The 27,727-nt window shown below is 39.9% G+C and overlaps 2 protein-coding genes across 5 annotated transcripts in view; one reads left to right on the plus strand and one right to left on the minus strand.

Annotated features, from left to right (window-relative positions):
* On the minus strand, positions 1–23,970 carry zfyve19 (zinc finger FYVE-type containing 19). Of its 3 annotated transcripts, none has more exons than XM_062968170.1 (12): positions 23,848–23,970; positions 19,974–20,105; positions 18,101–18,222; positions 16,914–16,967; positions 15,743–15,903; positions 13,499–13,644; positions 11,733–11,847; positions 10,589–10,795; positions 8,841–8,920; positions 6,938–7,033; positions 5,338–5,492; positions 1–4,030 (listed from the first exon to the last, which is right to left on the minus strand). In XM_062968170.1, the coding sequence occupies exons 2-12, from the start codon at positions 20,025–20,027 to the stop codon at positions 3,958–3,960; spliced, it is 1,263 nt and encodes a 420-aa protein (XP_062824240.1). In that variant the 5' UTR covers positions 20,028–20,105; positions 23,848–23,970; the 3' UTR covers positions 1–3,957. The 3 variants fall into 3 exon arrangements, with proteins under 3 accessions (XP_062824240.1, XP_062824241.1, XP_062824242.1); XM_062968171.1 differs by having other exon boundaries at positions 23,852–23,969; XM_062968172.1 differs by having other exon boundaries at positions 23,745–23,888.
* dnajc17 (DnaJ heat shock protein family (Hsp40) member C17) overlaps positions 23,969–27,727 on the plus strand; it is a 21,998-nt gene continuing 18,239 nt past the window's right edge. For both annotated transcript variants that reach the window (XM_003224771.3, XM_008116821.3), the window contains exons 1-2: positions 23,969–24,271; positions 27,548–27,617. In XM_003224771.3, the coding sequence (XP_003224819.1) occupies positions 24,194–24,271; positions 27,548–27,617 (148 nt within the window). In that variant the 5' untranslated portion in view covers positions 23,969–24,193. The remainder of the gene's footprint in view (positions 24,272–27,547; positions 27,618–27,727) is intronic.

Here is a 27,727-nt window from a genome sequence, read left to right on the forward strand (position 1 = left end):
TCAGGTAAATACAATTTTAGTTTATTAGAGAGAAACACACAAGTGATCAGCCAACAGACCATAATTGTTCAATTGATAAATACAACATTTCAAGTTCTGCTTCCTCTGTTGCTAAAGGTGAACAACTGCTTAAACAACTGAGTAAGGCAGGTACTGAAATATTGTGTTTATTCCTTAAACTATTAAGTTCTATTTGTTAATCACTTTAACAAATATATGCTAAGTAAATAAACTCCCTGAGCAGGTTTAACTTTGTGCTCTCCAGGCATGCAGGAATCCACAACTAGGGTAGCTTGAGGAATATGGGTCCTTGTCTAGCACATTGACCGGGCATCAGATTTGTGACTACAGAAAGACAACAATAGGAGCATATGGCAGGTGCATGTACTGTACTGCAACATAATTCTTCTGGTAAACTGGAATAAGCAAACAAAAACTGTTTTTGAACTGTTTGTCTATTTTCTAGCCAACTATGTTACCTGAAGAAGTATGCATTTTACAAGTTGCTTGAGTGAGGCTCAAACTCTCAGGGACAATGTGGCCCCTGTGTCCAAATGTTTCCCCATGCCTGATATATATACATTATACATAATATACAATATAATCGATAATATGTAAACATTTATTGGAACTCTACGAGAAACCTTTGCTTCAAAAAGGGCTCCGTGGCTGAAAAAGTTTGAGAACCCCTGGGTTAAGTGACCAAACGGGTGCTCACCAATTGTTCATCTTCATCCTGAAAAGATGTGACCAGTGGGGTGCGGCATGGTTCTGTCTGAGGCCCAGTATTATTCAACATCTTTATTCATGATCAAAAAGATTAAACATGCAGATGGGCATTAAAAAAACTCAACTCAATGGCAAGGCCCAAGATAGCTAAAAATAAAATTTGAAAAGCTGGCTATTGAAACCGTTGGTGGAACAATAAGCTTGATGTCACACTGATTGTTACTCCTTCACAGACAGATTGAAAACATAGGGAAGAACAGTTAACTGTTTAAAAAGCAGCTCAAGGCCTAAATCTGATTTGTTGTTCCTAATAAATAACATTTAATTAATAGCATTTATAAAAAGGTCAGTCACAATTCAACAATTTATTCAGAGGGTCTACCAGTTGGTCACCTTGGAGTTGGGTCCTGAAGCTTTTCCATGGAACTTTCTAGTTTTGTTCGTAAGTTTCATCATTTTATTTAACTAAGTATTTAGACAACTTATGGGACTACATAACTAAACAAACAACTTCAAAAATAAAGTTAATTTCCACTTCAGTGTCATAGCATTGTCTAGTAAGTGTTTATTTTTGTTTTAATCCTGCTGCTTGCTAACACATTGTGTCTACAATCCTGTTTGCCAGTATAAATGCATTGGTTTGGGAGGTGATATAGGCAATGGAGCAGGATAAGGGTAAAATGGCTACAGCAAGGTGAAGGAATGGTATCTTGACAGAGATTTCTGTCAAGAGAAAACCTGTCTTGCCTGTTCCTGAGCTGCTTGGGAGCTAACAATGCAGCTTTCTCTGCCCAAAGAGATGGATTTCTTTTCCAATTCTTGCCAAAACTGCTTATTATTCCAAAAAATTCCTCTCATTGGCAAAACAGAAAACTACGCTGAGAAGAATCTGGCTTATGGCTATTTAAACTAAAATACACTTCCCTAAAGTAAGGCCATTGCAAACAGGAGGACGTATTGGTATATGAATTTCGATGACGCATACATTACAAGAGCATTGGTAAGTGCTAGGTTATTTCCAGCTCTATTGACGTACGAATTACCAGACAGACCGAGTTCTGAATGTAATTCTTTGTCTGCTCAATTGCCTGAACAAAGACTCCTGACAAATATTCTGGCTTCCCAAAATAAATGGTTCTTTCATTTACCTTTGATGAAGACATGTGTAAAGGACAAAATTTTCATCTAAAACAGTACTGTGATTGCAAAAAGAATATCAGCAAGTGTAATTTTTTGTTTTGCAAAAATCCCTACAACCCTTTAAATTGATTGAGTCATTTCATTTTAGTTTAATTTATTTATATTTTTACAGTGATCAGTGCACATGGCTTAAAACAGAATTTATCACATTGGGGTGACAGATACAATGTGGTGCTGAAGGCCACAGTGGCTGGAAGATTTGGGGAGTTCTAGGACAAAATCATTAATGCTTATAATACTGCTTAGACCAGAGGTGACAACATTGCTAAGGAACCTGTTCATATAGATCTAGAAGAAATTCTATTTCGATGACTTTACTAGTCCTCAGTTAAGACATGAACTTGGCCCATGAGTACAAGGCTGAGCTTACATTAAAGAAAAACAATGTGCTAGATTTAGGGCACCAGTTCAAGCCAATCAATAAACTCTGTTATAATCTGTTTACTCACAGTGAGGCCATCATTTGAGTTTTCTGTTTTAGGTGCCAAAACATTGGTCTGGCCCTTTACATGGCTGACAGGAGAAAACAAAGCAGAAATGTGGCTAATTCTAATAAAAAGACATTGGGAAAAACACTTGTCTGATGATTGCATTTGGACCTGAAACAAGCTAGTGTCTGCTGAAATGTGCTTGACCCTCTACTGCTGTAAAGCTGTTCTTTGTTAACCAGCCACAAACCACAATCTGAGCCCACAAATTGTTGTTGGCTAAATGCTGGCTTGTTTAAACTCTGGCTTGTGATGATGTTCAAAACTGAAACTGCAATTTATCCCTGGTTTCCTTAATTGTCCACCTTGGCAGAAGTTGACAATAATGGTGGAGAAGGAAACAAACCAGACACTGGGAAGATAGACATGGTTTGTATGGTGCAATTTGTGACTGAAGCAACACAAACCACAAGTTATTGATATGTGACTAGGCCTACTGACTTTCCAGAAGGAACCATTCTACCAAAATTTGACAGTGGAAGGAGGGGAGCATGCATCTGAAATAAAACAGCTTTATTCCAAGCATGACGTTATTCCTAAACCTAAATTTCAACAGGTCTTCTTAAATGCCCAGATGTTAAAAACAATTACGGTAAGCTCTTGTTTCAGCAAACGACTGACATGGGGAAAAGAAGACACAAAACCACATTTACTATCAGATTTTATGATCAATCACCCTGTAATACTATGCAATTATAGACCATTATGACTTTAATGGTCATGCTATGGATTCCTGGAATTTTCAGTTTAGAGAGAGTTATTTAGAAACATCCTTCCGGATATCTTTTATCTTTCACCAAGCTCCAAACACCATGATTCCATAGGATGTTGCTATGGCAGTTAAAGTGCATTCTATAATTGTATAGTATGGAGGGAACCTAGTTAAAACCATTTTATAGATACTAATCCAGCAAATCAGTATTCCATTTGCCCCTCTTCAATCATTCTTTTCTGCCCAGAAAAGGCAAAACATTTGCCATGTTCTCGAGCAAAGAAAGGACAGAGTGGAGTGAGTATGTTAAGTGTGGATAGCATAAGTTCTAGCTCAAACTAGAAGAACACTGAGTCATCATTGTAAAGTCCAAGGGAACCAGGATAACATGTTATTGTGAAGAATGAATTACGCGATTTTTTGAAAAGTGCCATAAAATCAAGTAACAGTGTTCTTTTAAACTGTGAGATTGACATTTAATTGCTTTGTTGAAAACTAAGCAGAGGAAAAAGGGTAATAAAGGTCTCACTCTTCTTGCGTCAAAATTAATCTTTTTAAGAACAACCCTCTACCTTAAGCATGCCATTCTTCATAACCTTAACGTGAATCACAAGGCAAGTTATATTCAATGTCCCATTGTTCTTTGCTGCAGCTGTCTTGATCTCACTAGTGAAAATGGCTTGCCCTTCAATCTTCTTAGTTCTGTGAAGCTGCTCTTCACTGTCTAAGAGGCTTCCAGATCACTGTTGCAATAGTCAATCTTCTTTTTTCACCCTCCTCCTATTTCACACCTTTTCTTTTTACGTTTTTCTCCATTCATCTTTTGGCTCATTTGTGTTCACGGGGAGGGTGATAGCTAGATGTTCGATGCTCTTTCCGATCAAACTCATCATGGCTTTCCCTGCAAACCAAAATAAAACTGTAACGTGTTTAGTGAAAGTTGATTGGGACAAATAGAATATCATTTATTTGATCTATGTGACTTAATGTATATCCAAGATACCAACTGTATCTTGCAATTTGGGTGAAAGCGTAATAGCTAAAATCATATATGGTACAAACGTTTTGAAAACCTTAATTTAAAATAATTTAAACACATCAAGCATGTACTTCTTTAAGTACCACTATTGCGCATTCTTCTATTCCAACCAGTTAAAACCTTAAGATCTGCTTAAATAATGTATTTTCTTGCTGGCAAAAACTGAACAGAGAGTAGGCCCCATGAGCCACTATTAGGAGAAAATCCCATAGTTTAGGAGCCACCACTAAGAAGGCTGCCATGTCCCATTGGGAACCAAGCTGTATGTATATTCATTCCACTTTTCCTTAAATGAGGCCAATACTATCAGGTAGGTCAGGCAGAAAGAGAAATAGACAGACAGACCCAAACTTACCTTGTGTGTTTCATGGTATAGTGGGGACCTGAACCTGGACTCCCACAGTCCCTCTCAAAATCTCTGTTACACTACCTTAGCATAACAGCAATGCTTAGCAATATACTGACAGGAACTCTCATCCAGTGAATTAAACTAAAGCTATGAAGATATTTACATGACAGTTGCATGGATTAGTAAAATGGATTAGTATAGTATGAAATTGTGCTAGGAGTGTAAAGCTGTGTGTGTGTAATCCAGAAGGTTAAATGCATGGAAAGGGGGGGGGGGAGGGAGAAATAAAGGGAGAGGGTGGGAGGGTAGGGAAGGGTTGGAAGTTAAAAAAAGGGTGATTTAACTTCCATTCTTCTTCTATGCCCGTGTACTGTATATTATAACTGCTAAAGTAAAACTGCATTGTAGTAAGTGGTCTGTGGTTTGACCTCCACACATAGAATGAATATAGTGTCCCTACTTCGTGGATTTTCACTTATTGTGGGTGGTCCTGGAATGTAACCCCTGTGATAAGTGAGGGAACACTGTACTTGTAAATAACAATAAAGTTTGAGCCACTTTCATAAGCTAAACTGAAAGGAGTCTGAAGTTTATTCCGTGCGTTCTGAGCAGACAGCCAGATCGTCGGAGAGGAATTGAGACCGGGAAGGTGATTCATCTCAATCAACCAACTGACACAATGTCTGGAGAAAAGTTTCACCAAGTGGTCAGGAGGGGATGGCAGTGCCATATATAGTGTTTTGCCTTGTCTTGCAGCTTGACAAGCAGAAGGTCCTGCTAAGGAAACCCTGATTTTACCCTATGAAACTGCTGCCATTACCTGAAACATCGTTGGCAATAGAGGTCACCATCACAGCCATGGCAGCGCAAGACAGCATCTTCATTGCAGATACAGCACCAGGGCAACTCTTCTTCATCGCTGTCTGGCACTTTAGCAGGCAGGATGGGAGGTTTCGAAACAGGTGGAACCTTGGCCTGAAGGAAAGAGTGGAGAAATGCAATACAGTCACACACACAATCTCCACTTGTTCCATCTACCTTCAAAGGGCATCTGTGGGAGATAAATGTTTGGATCCCCTAAAGCTCCTCTGATCTATGTATGGATAAAACTTTATGAATACAAAAATATTATCTGACCAACCAATTATACAAATTGTGCATGATACCTCATTTCATATTATACTCCAGTAAAATACAGATATCAAAGGACATTTGATTTGGACCATGTGGTAGTAAGAAAAAAAAGATGTGAAGGGCAACTGGAATACATAGGAAGAGAACATGACTTTTCTACTTTGTCACACCTCATTATTGGGGCTTAGACAGAGCCCTCCTCCATCTTATCCTGTTCCGCTGACCCCCTTCTTTAATATAGTGACAATGATGCAAGTCTACTTCACTAGGATGTTACAAGGATATCTAAAAAAAAACAGTGTGAGGTAATTTGTGACACCTAAAATGTCACCATAAATGCTAGTATTACTATCCTAAAGAAGGTGTGGGCAACTGCAGAGGGTGAGAGCCATTTTCACCTCTATATCCTTTCCCTCCAGCCCATCAGGCTATGCTTGTATACCAACATGACTGGAAGTGACATCATGCCACTTCCAGTTCCATTTTATATCCTGCTTTCAGCTTATATTAGAGGAGTTAGGTCTGGAGTATGTGGTAGGCATGAGGTTATCTGGAGGGAAAAACTGCTGTGTTTTAACCCATCTGCATGCTCTTTCAGACAAAAAAAAATCACCCTGATTAAAAAAAACCAATGGGGGGAATTTGGAGGTTGGGGGGGGGGGGGGAGTCACATTTTGACCACCTTTGCCTTATAGCAATGAGAACTATGAGCTTATTTTGGAAAATATATTGAAAAATTGTGCTGCCCAGCATATGATACAGAATGTGATGGGAAAATTAGCACTTGGTTAACGGCAAAGAATGACGAACAGGTTTGGCAAGAAGTGCAGTACAAACAGAGGGCTGAAATGCTGTGGACTTACACGTTGCCCAAAGTCAAACAGGAAGAATGCAGAAGAACTTGCTCATCATTTCACTCATCGGCATGAATGTTATATATTTTCAAAAGCAAACATATATTCTGATTTGTTGACTCCTTATTGATGCCTACCTTTGAAGATGTGATCATCACCCCCGAGATCAAAGGTGTTGAACTCATGTTTTACAGGATGTCCAAAAAGTTTGCATACAGTTGGTGGGCTTTGAATTGGCCAGCTTAATAGAGAATGAAGTTACAGGTTCTGAATGTACAAATATTTTGCTTCTTACCAGTAGACTCAAGAGTGTTTTCATTTTTTTTCTGAAATGTAGTTCCACTTGCTTTATAGGAAAGCATTTAAAAGAACGTAGCTAGTATCTAATGAACTAGATCTAGTCAAATGAGCAAAAAGTCAGAGACTGCGTACCTGATTGGTTTTCTTTGATTGTTTCTGCTGCGGAGTGGACCGATCTGGGGAGATGTTGAAGCCACTTGCTTCATCCAAAGCAGCTTCCTCAGTAAGCTGAAGATAGGCAACATACAAAACAAAGTGTTTTTTAAAAATAATTTCTTATGTAACCAGACTCTGGCATACAATATTAAAATATGAGCAAGGACAGGAACACACTTTTCAAATAGTGTATTTGGTAGTATATCTTCATACCAAATATGAAGCATGTCAAAATTCTCTGAGAAAATAAGTTCAAATTCCTACTTAGCCATAAAATTTATTGAGTGATTTTTCACTGGTCATAGCTTTGATATGCCAAATAGCTACTGGACAGCAGCAATAGGTGATGATACTGGCAAAGGATCTTTCAGAGACAACAGCAGTGGCACTATGTGTTGTCAAAGGCTTTCATTGTCAGAATCACTGGGTTGGAGTGAGTTTTCCAGGCTGTATGACCATTTTCCAGAAGCATTCTCTTCTGATGTTTCTATGGCAGGCAACCTCTGAGGATGCCTGCCATAGATGTGGGTGTAATGTCATGCTTCTGGAACATGGCCATACAGCCCGGAAAACTTACAACTCTGAAGAAGGGGGGATGGTGAATGCCTTTGACCATGAAAACCCTATGTTGAGACAATGCGAAATGTAATAAGTACTAGCACCGGTAGGTGAGATTTCCAGGTTCAAATGCACTCAATGAGCTGCTGGAATTACAAGTAGTGCTGTGATGCACTTGGACTCAAGCCAAAGGGACATTCAGCTGTTTGCATGCTCAGAAGTAAAAGTAAAGTGTGGAGCTTGTTGTTCATATTAAAAGAACATAGAATGTGAGACACACGAATCAAGGGATGCTAGACGTAGTAAAACAAGAAATGGAATGTGAAAAACATTATAACGCTTGAAGTGGAAAGGAGTGGGACATTATGAGTCAGACATTTACACAGGGTTTTATTCAGGAAATGAAAATACAGGTGCAAATGAGATGGTATTAATAGTGAAGATATTTCACAAGAAAGAGCCAAAAGATATAAAGCAAAGTCTGACAGAATCATATCAATAAGACTTCAGAGGAAACCCAAGAATAGAACCATAATCCAACTTTATGCTCCAACTACCAAGACAGAAGGAAATATTTATACTAAAGTCCAGGAAGAAATTGATCACACACTTGAAGCTGACTTGACATTAGCACCAACCTGACCTAACTAACAAGCTATTATGAAGATAATGAGCCAGGGGGACAACCCTAAGATTCCTGGTTAAACAAATATTATCAGGGAAGAGTAAATTTGGGAGTGCAGGGACTTAGAAAAACAGTTCCAATAGCCACACTACAGAAAAAATTAAAAAATGTGATAAACATATCAACAAACCAATTCCAACGGTTCATCTTTTACCAACCCAGAGGGGGGGGGGGGGGGGGAGAGGCACTACAACTCTGAACAAAAAGTGCATCGTATCGGTTTATTTATATCCCAGATTTTCTCTAAACTTATTGATTTATACTTGACCTTTTCTCTAAACAGGGCAGTTCACAAAATAAAAAAATACTTGGAAATAAAAACACACATGTAGAGAAAAGCATACAAAACATTATGCTGAATATGTAATAAAATCAGTATTATCAAAGTTCCTTCTTTCAGACTTTCTCCCCTCTTCAAAAATTATTTTACTGCTATTACTTTGAGTTCACTGGACATTTTTGTGTAAGCATGTATAGGACTGCACTGCACAATTCATATAGTTTGTTGACTATGGCTACATGCTAAGAGGATGGAATTACTATAGTAACAGTATAATAGTGGCAAAATATTTACCTGGGTAATGGGACAAAAATATCAAGAGAAAAGATGAGAATGTAACTCCAAATACTACAAACCTGTTTCAAAACCCTCTGAATGGCTTCCTCCTCTTCCATTTCTTCATCACTGTTGGGCAGTTTGTAGTCATCCAAGCTAACTGCAAGACAAAGAAGGGGGGATAGATACCCTTCACCAAAGCCTTTCAACAACTTGTGTCTCTGCAAGAATGGATAAGATGGCAGTGCAGTGAGTGGGTTTCCCTTTAGCTGTGGATCAAGAGGGACGGAGCCAGTCTGACTTCCCTTGGAGAGAGTTCCAAAGTTGGGGCTCCTTCACTTTGTTTGTGCATTCTTAAGAGTTGGTGCTACAGAGAGTGGGGCATTTTTTGAGGCTCTCAAAATTCTGAACAGGTTCATAGGGGAGATGGTTGTCCTTCAGAGATCCTGGCCCCAACTACTTAGGGCACTGTATGTCAAAAACATCACCCTGAATTGACCTTGTATCCAATACAAAACCAATATAGTTGCCGTTGGGGAGAAAGAAGGGAAACATATGCACAAAGGGGCTGGCAGGGTTCTTCTCTTCCTTCTCCATCCTTACAAACTTCACTCACTATTCCTCATCTCTCCTGCACTTCTCCTCTCTTTCTCCCTCATCTATCTGTGTGGCCAGCTGCCTTTGTTCAGTGCCTTTTCCTTCCCTTCGCAGCTAGGGTTCGCTTTTGGCCTTTTCTTTCCTTCCGTCCAGTCCTACTCTACGGGAGGGAGTGGGAGGAGGAAACCTTTCACAACCCCAACATTGAGCTGGGGGCCCCTATTTGGGGTAGGGACCTACAGAAGCTCTGTCCTAGAGTATCACCAAAGATTAACAAAAATATTTATAGAATCAGGGAGACTGACAAAGAAATCATACTATGCATCTACTACTGTTTCCTCAAAATGCCATCCAGCAGTTACTTCAAGTGATGAGGAGCCTGTAGGTTTCAGGATGAGAGAAAATAGCAGAGGAGGCCCTTGGTTGCCTGATGTGAAAGGTATATCAAATACTTCAAAGTAAAATTTCCAGAAATCCCAGCCAGTTTACTGGCTATTAGGAATTGTGGGAGTCTATGTCCAAAACACCTGGAGGGCCAAAGTTTGCCAATGCTTGGTGTAGGTGGTCAACACCCCTTGTCAACACAGTCCGGTCCTGCAGATATTTACAATGATAATGTTATAAGAGGCAGCTCTTAATGATGGCATTGGGCTCAATACATCAGCCATCATCCTCAAATGCACAGATTATCAAAAGTATTAAGTATAAGAAATGAGGCAAAACACACACGCACAGTTTCAAGGCTGCATCCTGATCCTAAGATTTATTAATCTTGCCCTGAAGACCATAAAAGAGGCACCGGGTAGGCAGCTCAGCATCATTTTAAAATTTCCCAATGCGGACTTAGAGCAAATTGATGCTTCTTGAGGGGTTCTGTGGCCATTTCAAATGGCAGCTCTCACAGTTATGATTAGAATGATTAGCTATGATTAGAACATCTGCTGACATCAGGCATAGAGAAGACACAATGAATGTACAGTACTGAATTCTTTTTTTAGACCTCTTTAAGTAAAGAGAGCTTTGTCTTCATAGCTTTGCTTGTGAAAGAAACCAAGACTTCCTGTTACCAATCAGCACTGAGCTGTCCACTCAACTCTGTAAAATACTGTACTATAACACCAGGAAACCGTTAATTTCTTGAGATTTAGACCTTGGATACATTCCCAACAGTCAATTATAAAGAAATACAGTGAATGCTTCTCAGATTACTTCCATGTTTCTTGCTACACACCTGTCTCAGGATCTTGGCCCCTGAGTACTGCTAGTCGCTTGGCCACCTCCAGAAGCTTCTCAGCCCTAGTGTTCTCCTCCCTCAACTCAGAAGCAGCCTCTGCCAGAAGCCGGTTCTTTTCTTCCTCCAGCTGTTTGGGATCCAGATCTATAATGCCAGCATTACTGTCGGTCCGATTTAAATCATTCAAAGTCTGTGTCTTAACTTCTGCAATGCAGAGACATAGAGTGAATTCACTCACAAACATCCAGTACAGAGTAGCTGCAACATTAAGTTAAGATCTGCATGTGTCAAATAAACTTTGTAGATGAAACAGCATTTATATCCCCATAAAATCATAACATAATTCAGTGGAGTCAGTTCATACATTGGATTAATAGGCATCAGGTAATGAAATGCTGGGTGATCGACAGCACTGCTTCTTAAATTATGGGTCTTGATCCTAAATGGGGTCCCCTTAGCTCAATGCTGGGGTCATGAAAAATTTGGCAACAGTAAAAGATTTCTGAATGCCACCCATTTACACAAACCTGTTAGCAACAACATCAATGTTTACAGTAGACTGTGGAAAATGCTTCAGCTGGATTCCACAAAAAGAAAAATCAGCCTATTTAGCAAACCTTGCCTATGCTCGTTTTATTACCAGTAAATGTTTGATTTTATACCTATTTATACACCTATAAACCTGGGGTCATGTAAAGAAATTCACATGGAAAAAGTTTAAGAAGCCCTACTCTACAAGGTGGGCATTGCCCTATGATCTTTCTTTTTAAAAAAGACACTAAAAAACCCCAATGTTATTTCTCTTCTGAAAAAAAATAATCTTGCAGTATACAGAGCTGTGGAGATCAGGTGCATAGTAGCAATGATAAATGGAAGATCTCAGTATGGACTTTTTAAATATTGGGAAATGAATAACTGTAGAAGTTATATTTACAGAAGGAAGTACCAACAAATGTTTAACACGGGGAACCATATGTTTGAATTAAAGCACTGAGCTCCTAGATTATGACTATTGTTATAATGGCTGCTCTCTCTCACACACATGCACACATATGAACAAACAAAGAGATCTATACTTGCTTCTTCCTTTATATTCAAGAGATTCCAAAAAACTAAGACAGGATGAAAAAAAATCAGAAACCTTGAGGTGTAATTCCTGAGCCGCCATTCTCATCAATGGCAACTTCCTCAGCCATCTGATTCAATAGGTCTTCTGACTGTTCAGTTTGCGTCCGGTTGTTAGAAAGCTGATGCACCTAACAAGAGAAAAGAAGACAAAGGACTCAAAACATGCACAGCAAGGCAGATTAAGTTAGTGGACCAAAGATAAGGATAGATTGTAAAACCTCAGTCAGCTGCCTTGCAATCTGACTACTACTATGCAATTCCATGGCTCTGCTCATGAAAGCTTATTTTGACCTGAGGATATTTTTTTAAACAGAAGGCTTAAAATGATATTTCCATCAATTTCTCTTTTCCTATGCATCCCCCAGAAGGAGTGTCTCTTTAAGAAATTGTAAAAACTATCTCTCTCTTTCTTCTACTTATGGATGCCACCTCTGAAACACAGGGTATGACAGGAATGGAAGGGACAAAAATGGATCCAACCCTAAGATGTGTACTCGAAGTATTAAGAGACCTTTTGACAATATTCAGTATAACTAAAGCAGGGGCAAACCATCTGTGACCAAGGGTTGCTCCATGTATGGACATGAAACCTCACCTATTTTTCCCCACAGATACTAACACTTGATATAACCTTAAAATCTGAAAACAGTAGTGTTTCCTTGAAGTGGGAAAACAGATATCAGCAAAGACTGAGATCTGTTACTATTGCTTTTAAGTTGTTTCCAAGATATGGTGACCTTAAGGCAAATCTCTCTTGGCAGATTTGTTCAGAGAAAGCTTGCCTTTGCCTTCTCTGAGGCTGAGAGAATGTGGCTTGCCTAAAGTCACCCAGCAGGTTTCTATGGCTAAGCAGGGAATCAAATTCTGGTTTCCGGAGTCATAGTCCAATGCCCAAACACCGTGCTGGCTTTATGTATGTATATGTAAGTGCATGTATATGCACAACTGTGTGACCCCTGGTCCCTTGGCCAATATAGGGCACAGCTCTTGGAATAAAAAAATGTTGTGTAATTCAGAACTAGGGGAGAAGATTAATGAATATCAGCTTATGTTTAGACTTCTAAAAACCAGGCTGAATAACCTGTAGCAATGTTGGCTGATGCTGATGGGAGATGGAGTTTAATGAAATCTAGAGAGCCTCAAGTTAAATAAGAAGATTCCATTTGAACATTAAGAAGAAGTGTCTAATGTTAACAAGTGTTTGGAATGGAATGCCTAAGAAAGTGTGAAGTCCCTTTACTGGGGGTAAACAAACTGGGTGGCTGGATGTCAGCAATGCTTGAGGTCCCTCCCACCTTTCCAATTCTGTCATTCTATGATGGCATGAGAGAGGCAGTAGCAAAACTGAAGAAATAACATTTGACTTTTTCTTCTTTTTTTGCTATTGTATCTTGCCTTCACAAAGCAATCTGTCTCAAAAAAGACAGGACAAAGACAAAGCTTAATGACACGTTCCCCTCACTCAAAAACTGATATGCCTCAACTGCTCTGAGAAACACAACTCCAAGTGGCAATAACTGCAAACATATGAAATCTACATGTTCTTGTATTACAGTTTCCAGAATCTCCTAGATAGCAAAGTCATGAGGGTTGTTTTTTATGTGTGGCAGTAACAGTACACAAGAAGCAACTTTCCCAAGCTATGCTTCTATAAGACAAGAACATCCTTCTTAATCCATTAACATTTCTTTCTAGCATAAATATACATTAGGATCAATAAAACTCCTAACAGTACATATGATATATTCCAAATAGGTATACACAAAGAGAGAATCTTACTGGTTGTACAGCTGCGGAGGGAGGTGTTCTGCCCTGCAAGGCTGCCAGGCGGTCTTCCATTTCCTGGGCCGATGGAACAGGTCTTGCAGGATCACTTTTCAGTGCTGCCAGCCTAGATTCTATCTCAGCCTGGGAAGGAATGGACTCTGCCCATTTAAAACAAATATGTTTACTCATTGTGTCCAAAAGATTTTAATATACAGTAGGCCCTCCACTTTCTTGGGGGTTGGGGTGCAGGACACCCATAAAAGTGGAAAAAACACAAATAAAATATCCACTTTTTTAAACTAAGAGACTACATCTCTAGGCATCTCTATGTCCTCTATGGTCAACTTCCACCAGAATCATGCTGAAAGACCTACAAATGATAGGGAAGTGTTCTTGCTAGGAAACTAACTCCTCCAGCATGACACTATGGTCAACTTCAGGTGAAGATTAACCATACATTCGTACTGGATGTGTTAGAGATTCCAAGAGAGAACATATTGATCAAATTTGTAAATAATCAAATCTGAAAAAGTTAAACCTGCAAATGTGGAGGGCCAACTGTAGCTTTATTTATTCACATTTAAACCAGTGGTATAGTGGTACATTCCAAAGTGCAGGAGTTCATTGTAATTGAACATACACACATGCATCAAAATATAACAGACTGATGGCAGTACAAAATCTATTACCCAGATTACTGAATCAGCATACACCTCAGAGCATTATGTACTTCATTCACTGGTGTGAGCTTACTTCTGACTACATAAATTCAAAGTGGCTCATTTGGAGCCACTTACATGTTGACTCACCATTCAACAACCAATTCAACTGATTTACGGTAATTGGGAATAAACAACAGAATGACCAGAATGTACTTCCACAGAACTATGTCAATTTAGTGTCTCTGATCTGTACTTTTTGTATTTGAATGCAGCTTAATAAACAGATAACAATCAATCAATTGCCTGCTAACTGTGGAGGAAGGACAAAGTTATTTAAAATGGTGAAACTCAACCTGCTGACTGCTGGAAGTCTGCCAATCTAAGTTTTTTTTGAGGTTATATGTAACATTGCCCACACGTGAAGTAATGTTATCTCTGAAACCAAAAGGGCTAGACACCAGTTTAAAAAAGAAACATAAATCATAACAAACAGAAGAGCTACTAAAATACTTCTTACACTGTCATCATCATGATGCAACGGTTAGATTCTTCTTCTATGCAGCAATTCCAGGAGTGCCAGAACTACACATAGTTTTGCCTATGGATCTGACATGCCAGTACAGTGAAAGCATGTGTCCAACACAATGGGAATAGTAGGGTAACATGGCAGAGACAACCAAATTAGGGAGGCAGTTTTAAACAAACAGTATATATAAAACAGTAGCAACTTTTGTGAATGCTTGGACACAATATGTGCATGCATCTGAGACTGATTAGCATGCTGTCCGTTTATATGGTGCACAATCTTGCAACATTCTGGCCTGTTATGCTGTTTCAGGACCAGATCTAGACGTCAAAAGCTGAGGACAATTCCTCCTCTGGCCTTCCATAGATGGATATAAAAGCAGGGAAACCCTTTTAATGTTACACCTGAAAATATTATTATTGTTAATAATAATAATAATAATATTTTTGTATGCCGCCTCCATCTCCCCAAACGGGGACTCAGAGCAGCTAACATGGGGACCAGGCCCAATCAATACATCTAACATCATAGAGTCATCAACAACATCATAAAAAAACAATTTAAACAGATTGTGGTTTAAAAACATCATTAAAAACATAAAATAATTTACAGTCATTACATGCCAGTAAAAAGTCCAATAGGACATGAATGGGCAACAACCAAACTGGTAAAGTATCTATATCAGATAGGACATACATGAAAGGCACACAAAAGGGAAGGATGAATTCTGAGGTGGAAATCAGCTATAAAGTGACCAAGCAATTTCAAATATAGATAAGGACCAGAATTATAACGGTCGAATGCACGACCAAACATGCATGTTTTTAGCTGTTTCCGAAAGACGGCGAGGGTCGGTGCTAACCTAATCTCCCTGGGGAGGGAATTCCAGAGCCAGGGAGCCGCCACAGAGAAGGCCCTCTCCCGCATTTGCGAAGGGGGGGGGGAGGCGAGAGAAGGGCCTCCTCAGAGGATCTAAGAGATCGCACAGGTTCGTAGGGAAAGATGCAGTCAGTAGATTTTCAGTACGGCTGGATGGGATGAGACTCCATTCAATGGTGAAATACTCACTCGGCCTTGTCTCCTTCTTGAGCCTTTCTAATCTCTCTGCTAGAACTCGGTCCTCTTTGGACAGCCCTTGGTATCTGGAGTCTGTTTGGCTTTGGGATTTCACCAAGCTCTTCTGAAGGCTCTGGGGCTGGCTCTGTTTAGTCTCAAGAGCTGCTATGCGTCTACAAAAAAGAGAACCCTATATGCATTAAAAGCATACAAGACTCTTTTCTGTGTACTTCTCTAAGAGTGGTCTCTAGAGAGGCACACTATTTAAGCATCATAGAGTCCCTTGATGGCTTGCACAAATGGGCCACTATAGATCAAACACTATAAACAAAAGTCCCCCCCCCCCCCCCCATATTGTAAAATAGATCAAATTCTACCAAGTTCTTTCACATACTCATCAGGAATCATGAAGGCTCCAGCAATCAAATATGTGTAAACCAGTATTTAAAAAGATCACACAGTTATTTAGATGAAGATTAAACACATTTTAAGAATATGAAGCCAAGTAAACATGTATATATGTATGTGATGGTTGACTGATATTATCAACTATTTTAATACCTTTATTTTATATTGTATTTTGTTTTTATCTTGTTATATTGTGAATTGTATTATGCTGTCCGGGCTCTGCCCCATGTAAGCTGCCCCGAGTCCCCTTGGGGAGATGGTGGCAGGGTATAAATAAAGTTTTATTATTATTTTCTTTTATGACACAGCAAATTAGATAGATATGCTGGATTTCGTATCACAAAATCACAAGTCGAACACTTCCCAGGACTGTGTGATGTATTTTCGGATGATACACGCAGATCCCAGTAGGGTGGCCTTTTGCAGTTGGGTTGTTGTTGTTGTCATTATTATTATGTGTACTCACAGGTGTGGAAAAAGCACAGCTGCTTTGACAAGAAATAAGAACTGCTACTTTAGCAGCAAAGTTATTTTAAATAAGGTTAAGATAGCCATATGAACTTTGCAACCTGTATATATGAGAGTTTGAAATCTATCATAGATAAGACAAAAATGTCATAGACCTTTTCCACTCATGGATAATCAAAAATTTGAATGGATAATCAAAAATATTGATCTTAACCTAATTCAAAACAGAGACCATCTAAAAGATGAGAACACAGACACTATTTTGCAACATGTACCAAGATTGGAGATGGGGTATATTACGACTCACTTTTTATAATTCTGTGGTGGGGACCATTTAGCTGGGCTGGGTTTTGACGGTTCACTGGAAAGTAAAATGAGAAACATGATCAGAGTAGAATGTGAAGCTAATGTTTATGATGGCAAGAAATGGTCGCAGCCCAAGTCCCATCTTTCATCCAGTTCTAAGGAGGACACTATGATCAGAACTAATCCAACTCATTTTGCTGCCTAAATTGTATAGGATGGAGTCCTCCCTAACTTCCACATATAAAAGTCAATTGGACTCTCAGATTAATCACATTCTGGCAAGAGGCGTCTGATAGTGGAATAGCCTCCTTCAGAAGACGGTGAATTATCTTTCAGTGGAGGTTCTTAGAGATTAAATGGCTATGTCTCAGGGATGTTTGGTGGTGGATACCTGTTCTGGCTTTGGGTTGGACTTGATGACCCTGGTGACCCTAGTTTCAATACTGGCAACAGGATAACATCCGCTACTGTAACTGATGGCTGAAGGCAAGTTTGGGGGCACAGACTAAGTCATATATGGCACACACAGCTCTGTTTCCCATCAGCTGCTGCTAGCTGAGGCAGCCAACTCACTCTGCCTAATGAGGGCTTTACCAGTCTGTGATACTCTGTACATTTCTCCAATCTGTTTCTTGATTGTATTTTACTTTAGTTTACCATGAGAAATGTTGTGTAGCTGAATGTGACATCTTACAGAAGCAAACCATCCCCCAGTCAGTCTCTGGATTTAGAAAACTAGTTGTCAAGGAGTTCTAACCTAATTTCTATTCTGCTATGCCAATTTTCTGTGTACAGACATCTCTTTCGTGTTAAAAAGAATGGAAACACGCCTCCACATGCAAATTAAAATGTTAATGCCCAGAAACAGTTTACCTCCTCATCTTCCATTCATGAAATGGAAAGGTTAATATTAGATCACAATCAGATACTAACACTACTGCATCATCATCATTATTGCTATTATTTCATCTGTTAAACTCTCTTTTCCCACCAAACTGGGAGTCAGGTCATCTTACAAATTAATAATGAAATATTCCTAAATTGTGGTGGATTATCAGCATTTATTTCCCCACAAGTGGCTGGCAGAAATGTTAAAATGACAGATTAACATAGGTGAAAATTTGTCTTAATGCTCTGATAAAAGCCAACTTGGCAATATATCAATCTGAACCATGGTTCTGGTCTTACCCTGTTAATTCCCCATGGCACTGCTTGCAAACCTTCTGTTGCGTGTTTCCACAACGGGGAACAACGGCACTGAATCCAAGGCACCCAGAGCAAAATAACCGGCCACAGTTCTTGCATCCACACTGAAAAAAGAAGTGGGAGGGGAATGGGAAAACAGGCCCACTTAGCACCCAGCTGCTGTCATGCTGAAAATTCTGCACAGCTCTTACTTGCACAGCATCCACTAATTAGACATGTAAATTTATAGTGGACACTTTGATTCTTTTCTGAATGTTAAGAAATAATACACTTTCATGGGGACAAATGGCTAGAATTGATTCTGACTACAAAATCCATAAAGAATTGCATAACATTGCATTTGTTTATAAATCCTCTAACCAAAGAGATGTGTCTTAATTTTATCCATTTCATTAAGCAGCAGTAAACCTGAATTAATATCAACCCCAACAAAGACTGGTAGGAGACACTGGATCTTCAGTGAATGTACTTGTGAATGTACTTGTACTATATACACAAGTACATTTACCTCATACGCACATTATGCATTAAGTAACTATATACAGTTACAATCCAACAGTTCTTCCTCTGTAAATAGATATTAATTATCCACTTCAGATTATCATTACATCTCTCTCTCTCTCTCTCTCTCAATCTCTCTCTCTCTCTCTCTCTCTCTCTCACACACACACACACACACAAATCACAGGGGGGTTTTGACAAAAAAATTCAGAGGTTTCCTATCACCATCCTCTTAGCTGAGAAAGTGTGACTTGTTCGTGTTCAGTCAGTGGGTTTCCAATGTCAAGTCCTAGTTGAACACACAAAACACTACATCAGACCCTTTTCTTTCTCTCTCTTCCACACATATGTGCAGAGATTGAAGGTGATTGCCAGTAACTTTAATGCAGCCTATATCACATAGTGCAAAGAAATATCTCATTAGCATTAACAAGCTTGCTGATACAGCCTTAAATTCTTTTTTTAAGTTTATCATCTTTACTTGGTATGTATGGTATATGATTAATGTCAACACTGGATACAGCTTCCCTTGAAGAGGCTATGAATAACAATCAGCTTTATTTATTTCGTATAAAAAGCATTGCATAAATTAGTATAAAACTGATAAAAATAGAAGGAGCACAAGTGGCTAAATATCTTTTGACCAAAAACGGACAAGGGGGACACGGAAAGAGCATCCTCAAAGACTGAGTTAATACAGTCAGGCATCCCCTGGGCAACGTTTCTTGTAAACAGCTCATCTTTCCAAATCCAAAAGCATTGCTTTTAAACAATCAGCTTTAAAGTACTTATTCTTATCTCACAGTATTGAGAAAGTTTGAAAGAAGCTGGGTGTCATTCCTGAAGTTTAAAGCAGCATATACTGTATGCAGTTTGTTAAACTTCAAAGAGGAAGCAGATTCAAGTCATCCCCTCCAGCCCCAAAAAGTCCTTGTTAAATGTATACAAAATAGAGAACTGAATCTGAGAGGCACAGTCTTGGAGATAAATCTCATCCATCTCCAAATTGCACAATAACATAATAATAATAATAATAATACTGTAGTAGTAATAATAATAATAACAATAACTTTGTTCTTATACCCCACCATCTCCCCGGAGGGACTCGGGGTGGCTTACAAATGGGACAAAAGTCCACAAGACATAAAAGCAAACATAATTATCACTAGAACTGCTGAGTGTGATAAAATGTGTTAAAAGAAAGCACAAGTGATGAAAAGGTTGGAGACTTGAGCTCTGGCAAACTATTTTGGAATTCTAAATTCTGCCGTTCATGCTCTCAGGTCTCAAGACAATGGTGATGCAAGTTTAATGCTTACATATCTTATGGCAAAATTAACAAAGAAGAACTTGCCTGCTTCTTGAAGACATTGAACTTTGATGCGCAGCCATAACATCTGCTATCCATAGTCTCAAGATGAGGTAGCACATTCAGTTCTCACAAAAAGCACAAATGGGGACACATGATTCTCCAGTTTGTACACAGCTATCCCAGTTTCAAAGAGGAAACAAAAATGAATAAATAAATGTAGTTATGAATATTAGCAATGGATCACTGAAAGCATGGCTTGCTATGGAAATTATACTCTTACGCTCATTCAGCTGATTAAGACTTTGCCTAATCAGAATAAATAATAATTATTACCTTTAATTTATACAGTAACATGGGAAGAACTTGGGCTAATTCTGAAATGCAAAATGAACACAATTTTAAGATGGAAATATGCTTAGGATTATGTTATTGAAGTTTTAAAAAAACCCACTTAAAATGCTTTTATTTTAGTGAGCCTTCTCAAGTGAAGAAAAACAAAAGTCAGTTCTTCTAAACTACAGAATTTCAAAGAGTGCCAGCCCAAGATATTTTGCTGCCTGAGATACAGCAGCAAATGGCACCTTCAAAATCTATCTACTACTGGAAACATAGCACTTAAAGTCAGCCAAGTTATTTTCCAACATAAGGTAGAAAAGCACTGCTTTTTCTCCCTTACAGTAAAAATACTTTTTTTGCCTTTCATGTGCTCAAATCTGCTGTCTGAGTTAGCCATCTCACCCACTTAGGCTTAGTCTGCCATATGCAGTATCCATTGGGAACAGCGTCCCATAAATTCGGAACTGTCTGAATCCAACTGTTAGTCCCAAAAAGAGTAGACCCATTGAATCAATGAGAACATCTAAATAAACCCCATTGACTCAGTGGGGCTGCTCCATGCGACACTAACAATTATTTTTAGCTACATTTTCTGATCATCGCCCTCCATAATGAGTGGCAAACACAGCCATAGAGGCTGTACAGATGAGATGAGAAAGGCAAATTGGAAATGTACTTTTCCTTTCTCTCTTAAAGCAGAGTGCCATTAGCGCATCACCCATTGTCTGCAATGCTAAAGGACAGCCTCCTGGAGGCAAAGATTTCACTTTAAAAGTCCTCAGAAATAATATATTACTTCTCTGCTCTCTCTCAATGTATGTAGAGAACTAAAACATTTATCATTTTTATATAATTTTAACTTCACAATACTTTAACATTCTGAAGCATTTTAGCTGACACACTAAGAGGGTATCAACTATCCACATCCCACAGATATAGCATTTCAATACAAATGTAACTGTTTAATGTTTCCATATTACGGAATCCTGAGATTTGTAAATTTGAAGAGGTTTAGGAGAGATGACAAGACTTCTTGCAGAGACGTGTAAGTCCCTTCCTAAACTCCAAATTGCAGGATTATAGGATAGAAACGTCATGTTAATAAAAGTGGCTTCAGACTACTGTAAGTGCACAGTACAGATACCGTATGTCCTACGAGTACCATATAGTAGAGATCTAAATTTATGATTCCCAAAACTCTTTATTATTTTAGTTCTCCAAAAGGCTCTTATTTATTTCTCACTTTTAAAACAAAATGCACCTGGATTTGCAACGATCAGCTGAAACATGGAACTTGTTTTTCTTTCTGAAAGAATACATATTGGACAGATATTTCTCTTTGTGTTCTATTCCACTATAACTTCCCCTCACTGCATGGTTATGGTTCTTTTTCCTCTTTTGGGCAAAACTAAAAGCAAGAGGGATGGAGAAGTAAATAATAAACATAAATTAATGCCATGTTAACACTGAGGCATGTTGATGTGAATTAAGGGCTCTGTTTTGTAGCATCCCTTGACTTCTTTGCTTCTCTCTTCTCTTAATTGTGGAGAATATATCATGTAATCATCACTCTGTCAATCTGCCTTCAGACAACATTAAGTGGTCAGTGTAAGTGTGCCCTTTGTTTCATGCACAAAAATGATTACAAAGATTATCTGAAAAGTTAACTTCAGGCTATGTATATGAATGAATTTCATGTTTATACTCTGTTCCCATTTCCAAAATATCACAATAATTATGTATTGGTAAACACAGTTACTCCAAAATTCAATAAAAATCCAAAACCCAAAGCATTTTATTACCAATAAATAAATATTACGAATAACAAAAATATATTATTATTGTCACAAGCATTTGAAATAAGAGTCAGCTCTTCAGCCCTGGAAATGAAAGCACAAGACTTGGGTTTATAACATTATTATCATTGTGTTGTTGAAGGCTTTCATGGCTGGAATCACTGGGTTGCTGTGAGTTTTACAGGCTGTACGGCTATGTTCCAGAAGCATTCTCTCCTGATGTTTCACCCACATCTATGGCAGGCATCCTGAGAGGTTGGGAGATTTGTTGGAAACTAGGTCAGTGAGGTTTATATGTCTGTGGAAGGGCCAGGGTGGGAGAAAGAACTCTTGTCTGTTGGGGCAGAGTGTGAATGTTGATGAGTGCTGTTCTTTATTTACTGTCCTGGTTTTAGAGGGTTTTTTTAAATACTGGTATCCAGATTTTGTTCATTTTCATGGTTTCCTCCTTTCTGTTGAAATTGTCCACATGCTTGTGGATTTTAATGGCTTCTCTGTGTAGTCTGACATGGTGGTTGTTAGAGTGGTCCAGCATTTCTGTGTTCTCAAATAATATGCTGTTTGGTTCATGAAGTCCTCTGATTTCTCTGGTTGATATAGTCTGCAGTGCCTTCCATGTTCCTTGATTCATGTTTGGGCAATGCTGTGTTTGGTGGTCCCTATGTAGACTTGTCCACAGCTGCACGGTACATGGCAGAATCCTGCAAAGGTCAGAGGATCCCTCTTGTCTTTTTGCTGAACACAGCATCTGCTGGATTTTCTTAGTGGGTCTGTAGATAGTTTGTAGGTTGTGTTTCTTTATCAGGTTCCCTGTGCGGTCAGTGGTTCCCTTGATGTATGGTAAGAACACTTTTCCTCTGGGTGGATCTTTGTCTTTTCTCTCGTGGCTTGTTCTTGGCCTTGCAGCTCCTCTGATGCCTGAGGTGGAGTTAACACCTCCCAACAAAGAATTCCGCCAGGCAGGAAGCAGCCAGGCTTTGAAGGCGAAAGGCTATTAGATGCTAATCAAGCTGGCAAATTGAAACATTCACCCTTGCCTCAAACAGACAAGAGTTCTTTCTCCACCCTGAACATTCCACAGATTTACAATCCCCACTTGCCTAGTTTCCAACAGACCTCACAACCTCTGAGGATGCCTGCCGTAGATGTGGGCGAAATGTCAGAAGAGAATGCTTCTAGAACATGGCCATATAGCTCAGAAAACTCACAGCAACCAAGTGATTCCAGCCATGAAAGCCTTTGACAACACATTAAGACACAACACTTGGGTTCATAACATTATTAGTATTATTAATATTGGAACATGAGAGATGACTCCCACAAGGATGATAAAACATCAAACATCCGGGCGTCACCTGGGCAACGTCCTTGCAGATGGCCAATTCTCTCACACCTGAAGCGACTTGCAGTTTTTTGAACGAAAAAAAAAATTATTATTACTAATGCCCCACTTCCTTTTCTTAATAGGGACTCAAAGAGGCGCCCAACATCAAAAGCAGTACAAATTACACTACAATGTAAAACCTGGAGCACATAAACATTGAACTAGAACTGGTGTAGTTTTACTTCAGAGCCATTCAGCAGAGGCCCTCCTTGGAAAACCAACGCCAGGCTCCATACAAATCCACCGTTATGGACATGGAAATGATGTTTCACTAAGGTTACAGATGATCCTCCCCACCTGATACAGAAGGCAGCACCCTTGGGCACCTTGTCTGCCCTCCCTCGGTGTCTCTCAATGAAACCCGCCATTCCGCCACTACTCAGGCGAGAGCAATACTCACTCACATCTCTCCTGGGGTCTCCCCGGCGCAGGAACAGGCGTTGGAGAAACTACACTTCCCAAGAACCCCCGCGCGGTGGCTGTTGGGACTCTCGAGCTCCTCTTCCGAATCGTCACGTGAAGCACTTTACAGCAGGAGGAGGAGGGGCGCTAGGGCAGGAGGTGAGGCATGACGGGAATTGTAGTCTTGATTCAAATCTTCTGACTATAGCGAAAGATTGGGAAAAGACTACATTTCCCAAGCGCACAGGGACCGTCGCGAACTCCGAAGTGTTGAGGAGGGGGAAGACGCGCCCGGGTGGAGAGTCAACTGTTGCCGTTTGGACAGGGAAGTGCAGGAAGAAGACATGGCGGTGGATAAGGAGCTGCTGGAGCTGGACCTGTACGCTCTGCTGGGCGTCGGGGAGAAGGCGGCAGATAAAGAGGTCAGCCGGACGGGGAGGGGGCGCGCTTGGGGCCAAGGCCTGCTTTTCTCCCTGGCCTCAGGTTCAGGCAAGGCCCATCTCGAGTGTCGCTGTTACTGGACTCCAACAACATCTGGAGTGCCAGTAGTTGCCCGCCCTTCGTCTTACATTTTCAAAAAGCTGACTTGCTGTACAAAACCAGGGGGGCCTCCGTGGCAAAATTAATCCAGTTTGACAGCACTTTAAACTGCCAAGGCGCAGTGCTAAAGAATCCTGGAAGATGTAGATTTGTAGAATTTCCTACCAAAGGAAGCATGTAATGTAATATATTTATTAGACTTTATATTACATGTAATGTTACTAATAATATTGCAGTATAGTGGTCAAGGGTTGTTGTTGTTTATTCGTTCAGTCAGTCACTTCCGACTCTTCGTGACCTCGTGGACCAGCCCTCGCCAGAGCTCCCTGTCGGCCGTCGCCACCCCCAGCTCTTTCAAGGTGAAGCCAGTCACTTCAAGGATACCATCCATCCATTTTGCCCTTGGTTGGCCCCTCTTCCTTTTTCCTTCCATTTTCCCCAGCATCATGATCTTTTCCAAGTCTTCTCATTATGTGGCCAAAGTACTTCATCTTTGCCTCTAATATACCTCCCTCCAGTGAGCAGTTGGGCATTATTTCCTGGAGGATGGACTGGTTGGATCTTCTTGTGGTCCAAGGCTCTCTCAGAATTTTCCTCCTCTTCGCTCCTTATGGTCCAGCTCTTGCATCCATAGGTTACTACAGGGAATACCACTGCTTTAACTATACAGACCTTCGTTGCCAGTGTGATGTCTCTACTCTTCACTATTTTGTCGAGATTGGTTATTGCTCTTCTCCCAAGACGTAAACGTCTTCTGATTTCCTGGCTGCAGTCTGCGTCTGCAGTAATCTTCGCGCCTAGAAATACAAAGTCTGTCACTGCCTCCATGTTTTCTCCCTCAATTTGCCAGTTATCAATCAGTCTGGTTGCCCTAATCTTGGTTTTCTTTATGTTTAACTGCAACACAGCTTTTGCACTTTCTTCTTTCACCTTGGTTATAAGCCTCCTCAGCTCCTCCTCGCTTTCAGCCATCAAAGTGGTCAAGTACAATATAGTAATATACAATGCTAATATTGTGCTACACTAATAATATAATATATTGTATGTAAATATAATATTGATCATATTGTAATACAATATAATACTAATAATCATTATATATTATGTATTACATATAATTTTGTTGTTCGTTCATTCAGTCGCTTATGACTCTTCGTGACCTCATGGACCAGCCCACGCCAGAGCTCCCTGTCAACCATCGTCACCCCCAGCTCCTTCAAGGATAACATCCATCCATCTTGCCCTTGGTCGGCCCCTCTTCCTTTTTCCTTCCATTTTCTATTGTTGTGAAAAAATTCTTGGAGTCCTCATGAACAACAAGTTAAACATGAGCCAACAATGTGATGCGTTGGCAAAAAATTCCAATGGGATTTTGACCTGCATAAATAGGATCCCCTGGTGGCACAGTGTGTTAAAGCGCTGAGCAGCTGAACTTGTGGACCAAAAAGTCCCAGGTTCAAATCCCGGGAGCGGAATGAGCTCCCGCTGTTAGCCCCAGCTTCTGCCAACCTAGCAGTTTGAAAACATGCAAATGTGAGTAGATCAATAGGTACCGCTCTGGCAGGAAGGTAACGGCGCTCCATGCAGTCATGCTGGCCACATGACCTGGAGATGTCTATGGACAACGCCGGCTCTTCGGCTTAGAAATGGAGATGAGCACCAACCCCCAGAGTCGGACACGACTGGACTTAATGTCAGGGGAAACCTTTACCTTTTAAATAGAAATATAGTGTCTAGATCCAGGGAAGTCATGCTACCCCTCTATTGCACCTTGGTCAGACCACACCTGGAATACTGTGTCCAATTCTAGGCACTACAATTGAAGGGAGATGTTGACAAACTGGAATGTGTCCAGAGGAGGGCGACTAAAATTATCAAGGGGCCTGGAGAGCAAGCCCTATGAGAAGCGGCTAAAAGAGCTGGGCACGCATATTCTGCAGAAGAGAAGGCTGAGAGGAGACATGATAGCCATGTATAAATATGTGAGGGGAATTCAGAGGGAGGAAGGAGCAAGCTTATTTTCTGCTGTCCTGGAGACTAGGACACAGAACAATGGCTTCAAACTACAGGAAAGGAGATTCCACCTGAACAGTAGGAAGAACTTCCTAACTGTGGCAGCTGTTCAGCAGTGGAACTCTCTGCCCAGGAGTGTGGTGGAGGCTCCTCCTTTACACATATAACTATTTTTAAAAGGAAAAATTAACTGTTTTGTAGAATTTCCCCTATTGGTTTGCATGGAGATCATTTCCGCTTACTATAGGCAATCACTTAAATAGCATTTTGGAAACATGTTTTAACAGTTTCTAAGATCACATTTGAAGTAGTGCTTTGGGCAGTGTTATTATTACCTGTAAATATTATGTACTTTTTGCCCACAAGGTGGTGCACAAATACCAGAAGCTTTCAGCCTGTGTACTGAGTTGACTCAATTATTTGTCTATACATCTACACTGTAGAATTAATGCAATTTGGCACAATTTTAACTGTCTGGGATCAGTGCTGTGGAATCACAGGAATTATAGTTTTACAAGGTCTTTCTATGTCAAAGGGTGCTGGTTCCTCAATGAACTATTATTCTGAAGATTCCATAGCATTGAGCTATGCAGTATCTACACCTTGAGCTGGTGAGTCACTCAAGCAGCAATATTTTTCCTTCAGAGGACTTAAACAGGGGCACTCCTTTGGCCATCCCAAGAAAACCAAAGCCAGACTCCATATATTCCTATCATATATCCCATAATTTCATTACATTGAGCCATGGCAGTTAAAGTGGTATCAAATTGTATTAATTATACAGTGTAGATGCACCTTATGTCACCTCAAAGTAAAATGCTCCTTTATAATTTGCCAAAGCCGCATCATCCAGTTGTCTGTACTTTATCAGTGAAGACTTCCATTTTTATTAGTTCCATATGATCCTAAGTGTAGAAACGTGGTTGCTTGGCGAGAGACGTATATGTGCTGCTATGGTGTCAGTTTTGCAGTAAAGTTTGATTTTAGCAAAAGTCCATAATTTATTATTGTAATCAGTTGGATGCTATCACATTTGGAGAGTTATCCTTTGACAGAAGAATAGTATTCTTACCGGTGCTGTTGATAAAGCTGTTTCCACACCCTTTCACTATTTCCTCATTGCATCCTTTTTTTTTCTCTTAAAGATTAAGAAAGCCTACAGACAAAAGGCCCTTACTTGCCATCCAGATAAACACCCTGACAATCCCAAAGCAGGTATGAGCAGTCTTTTCAGAAGTACAATATTTTCTTAATGCTGTCCTCTTTATAGTCACCAGGAATTATGCTTAGCGGCTGCTCCAAGTTATGGACTCATTCTAAGGGAG

The sequence above is a fragment of the Anolis carolinensis genome, chromosome 1, assembly GCF_035594765.1.
Source record: "Anolis carolinensis isolate JA03-04 chromosome 1, rAnoCar3.1.pri, whole genome shotgun sequence".
Taxonomy (NCBI): Eukaryota; Metazoa; Chordata; class Lepidosauria; order Squamata; family Dactyloidae; genus Anolis; species Anolis carolinensis.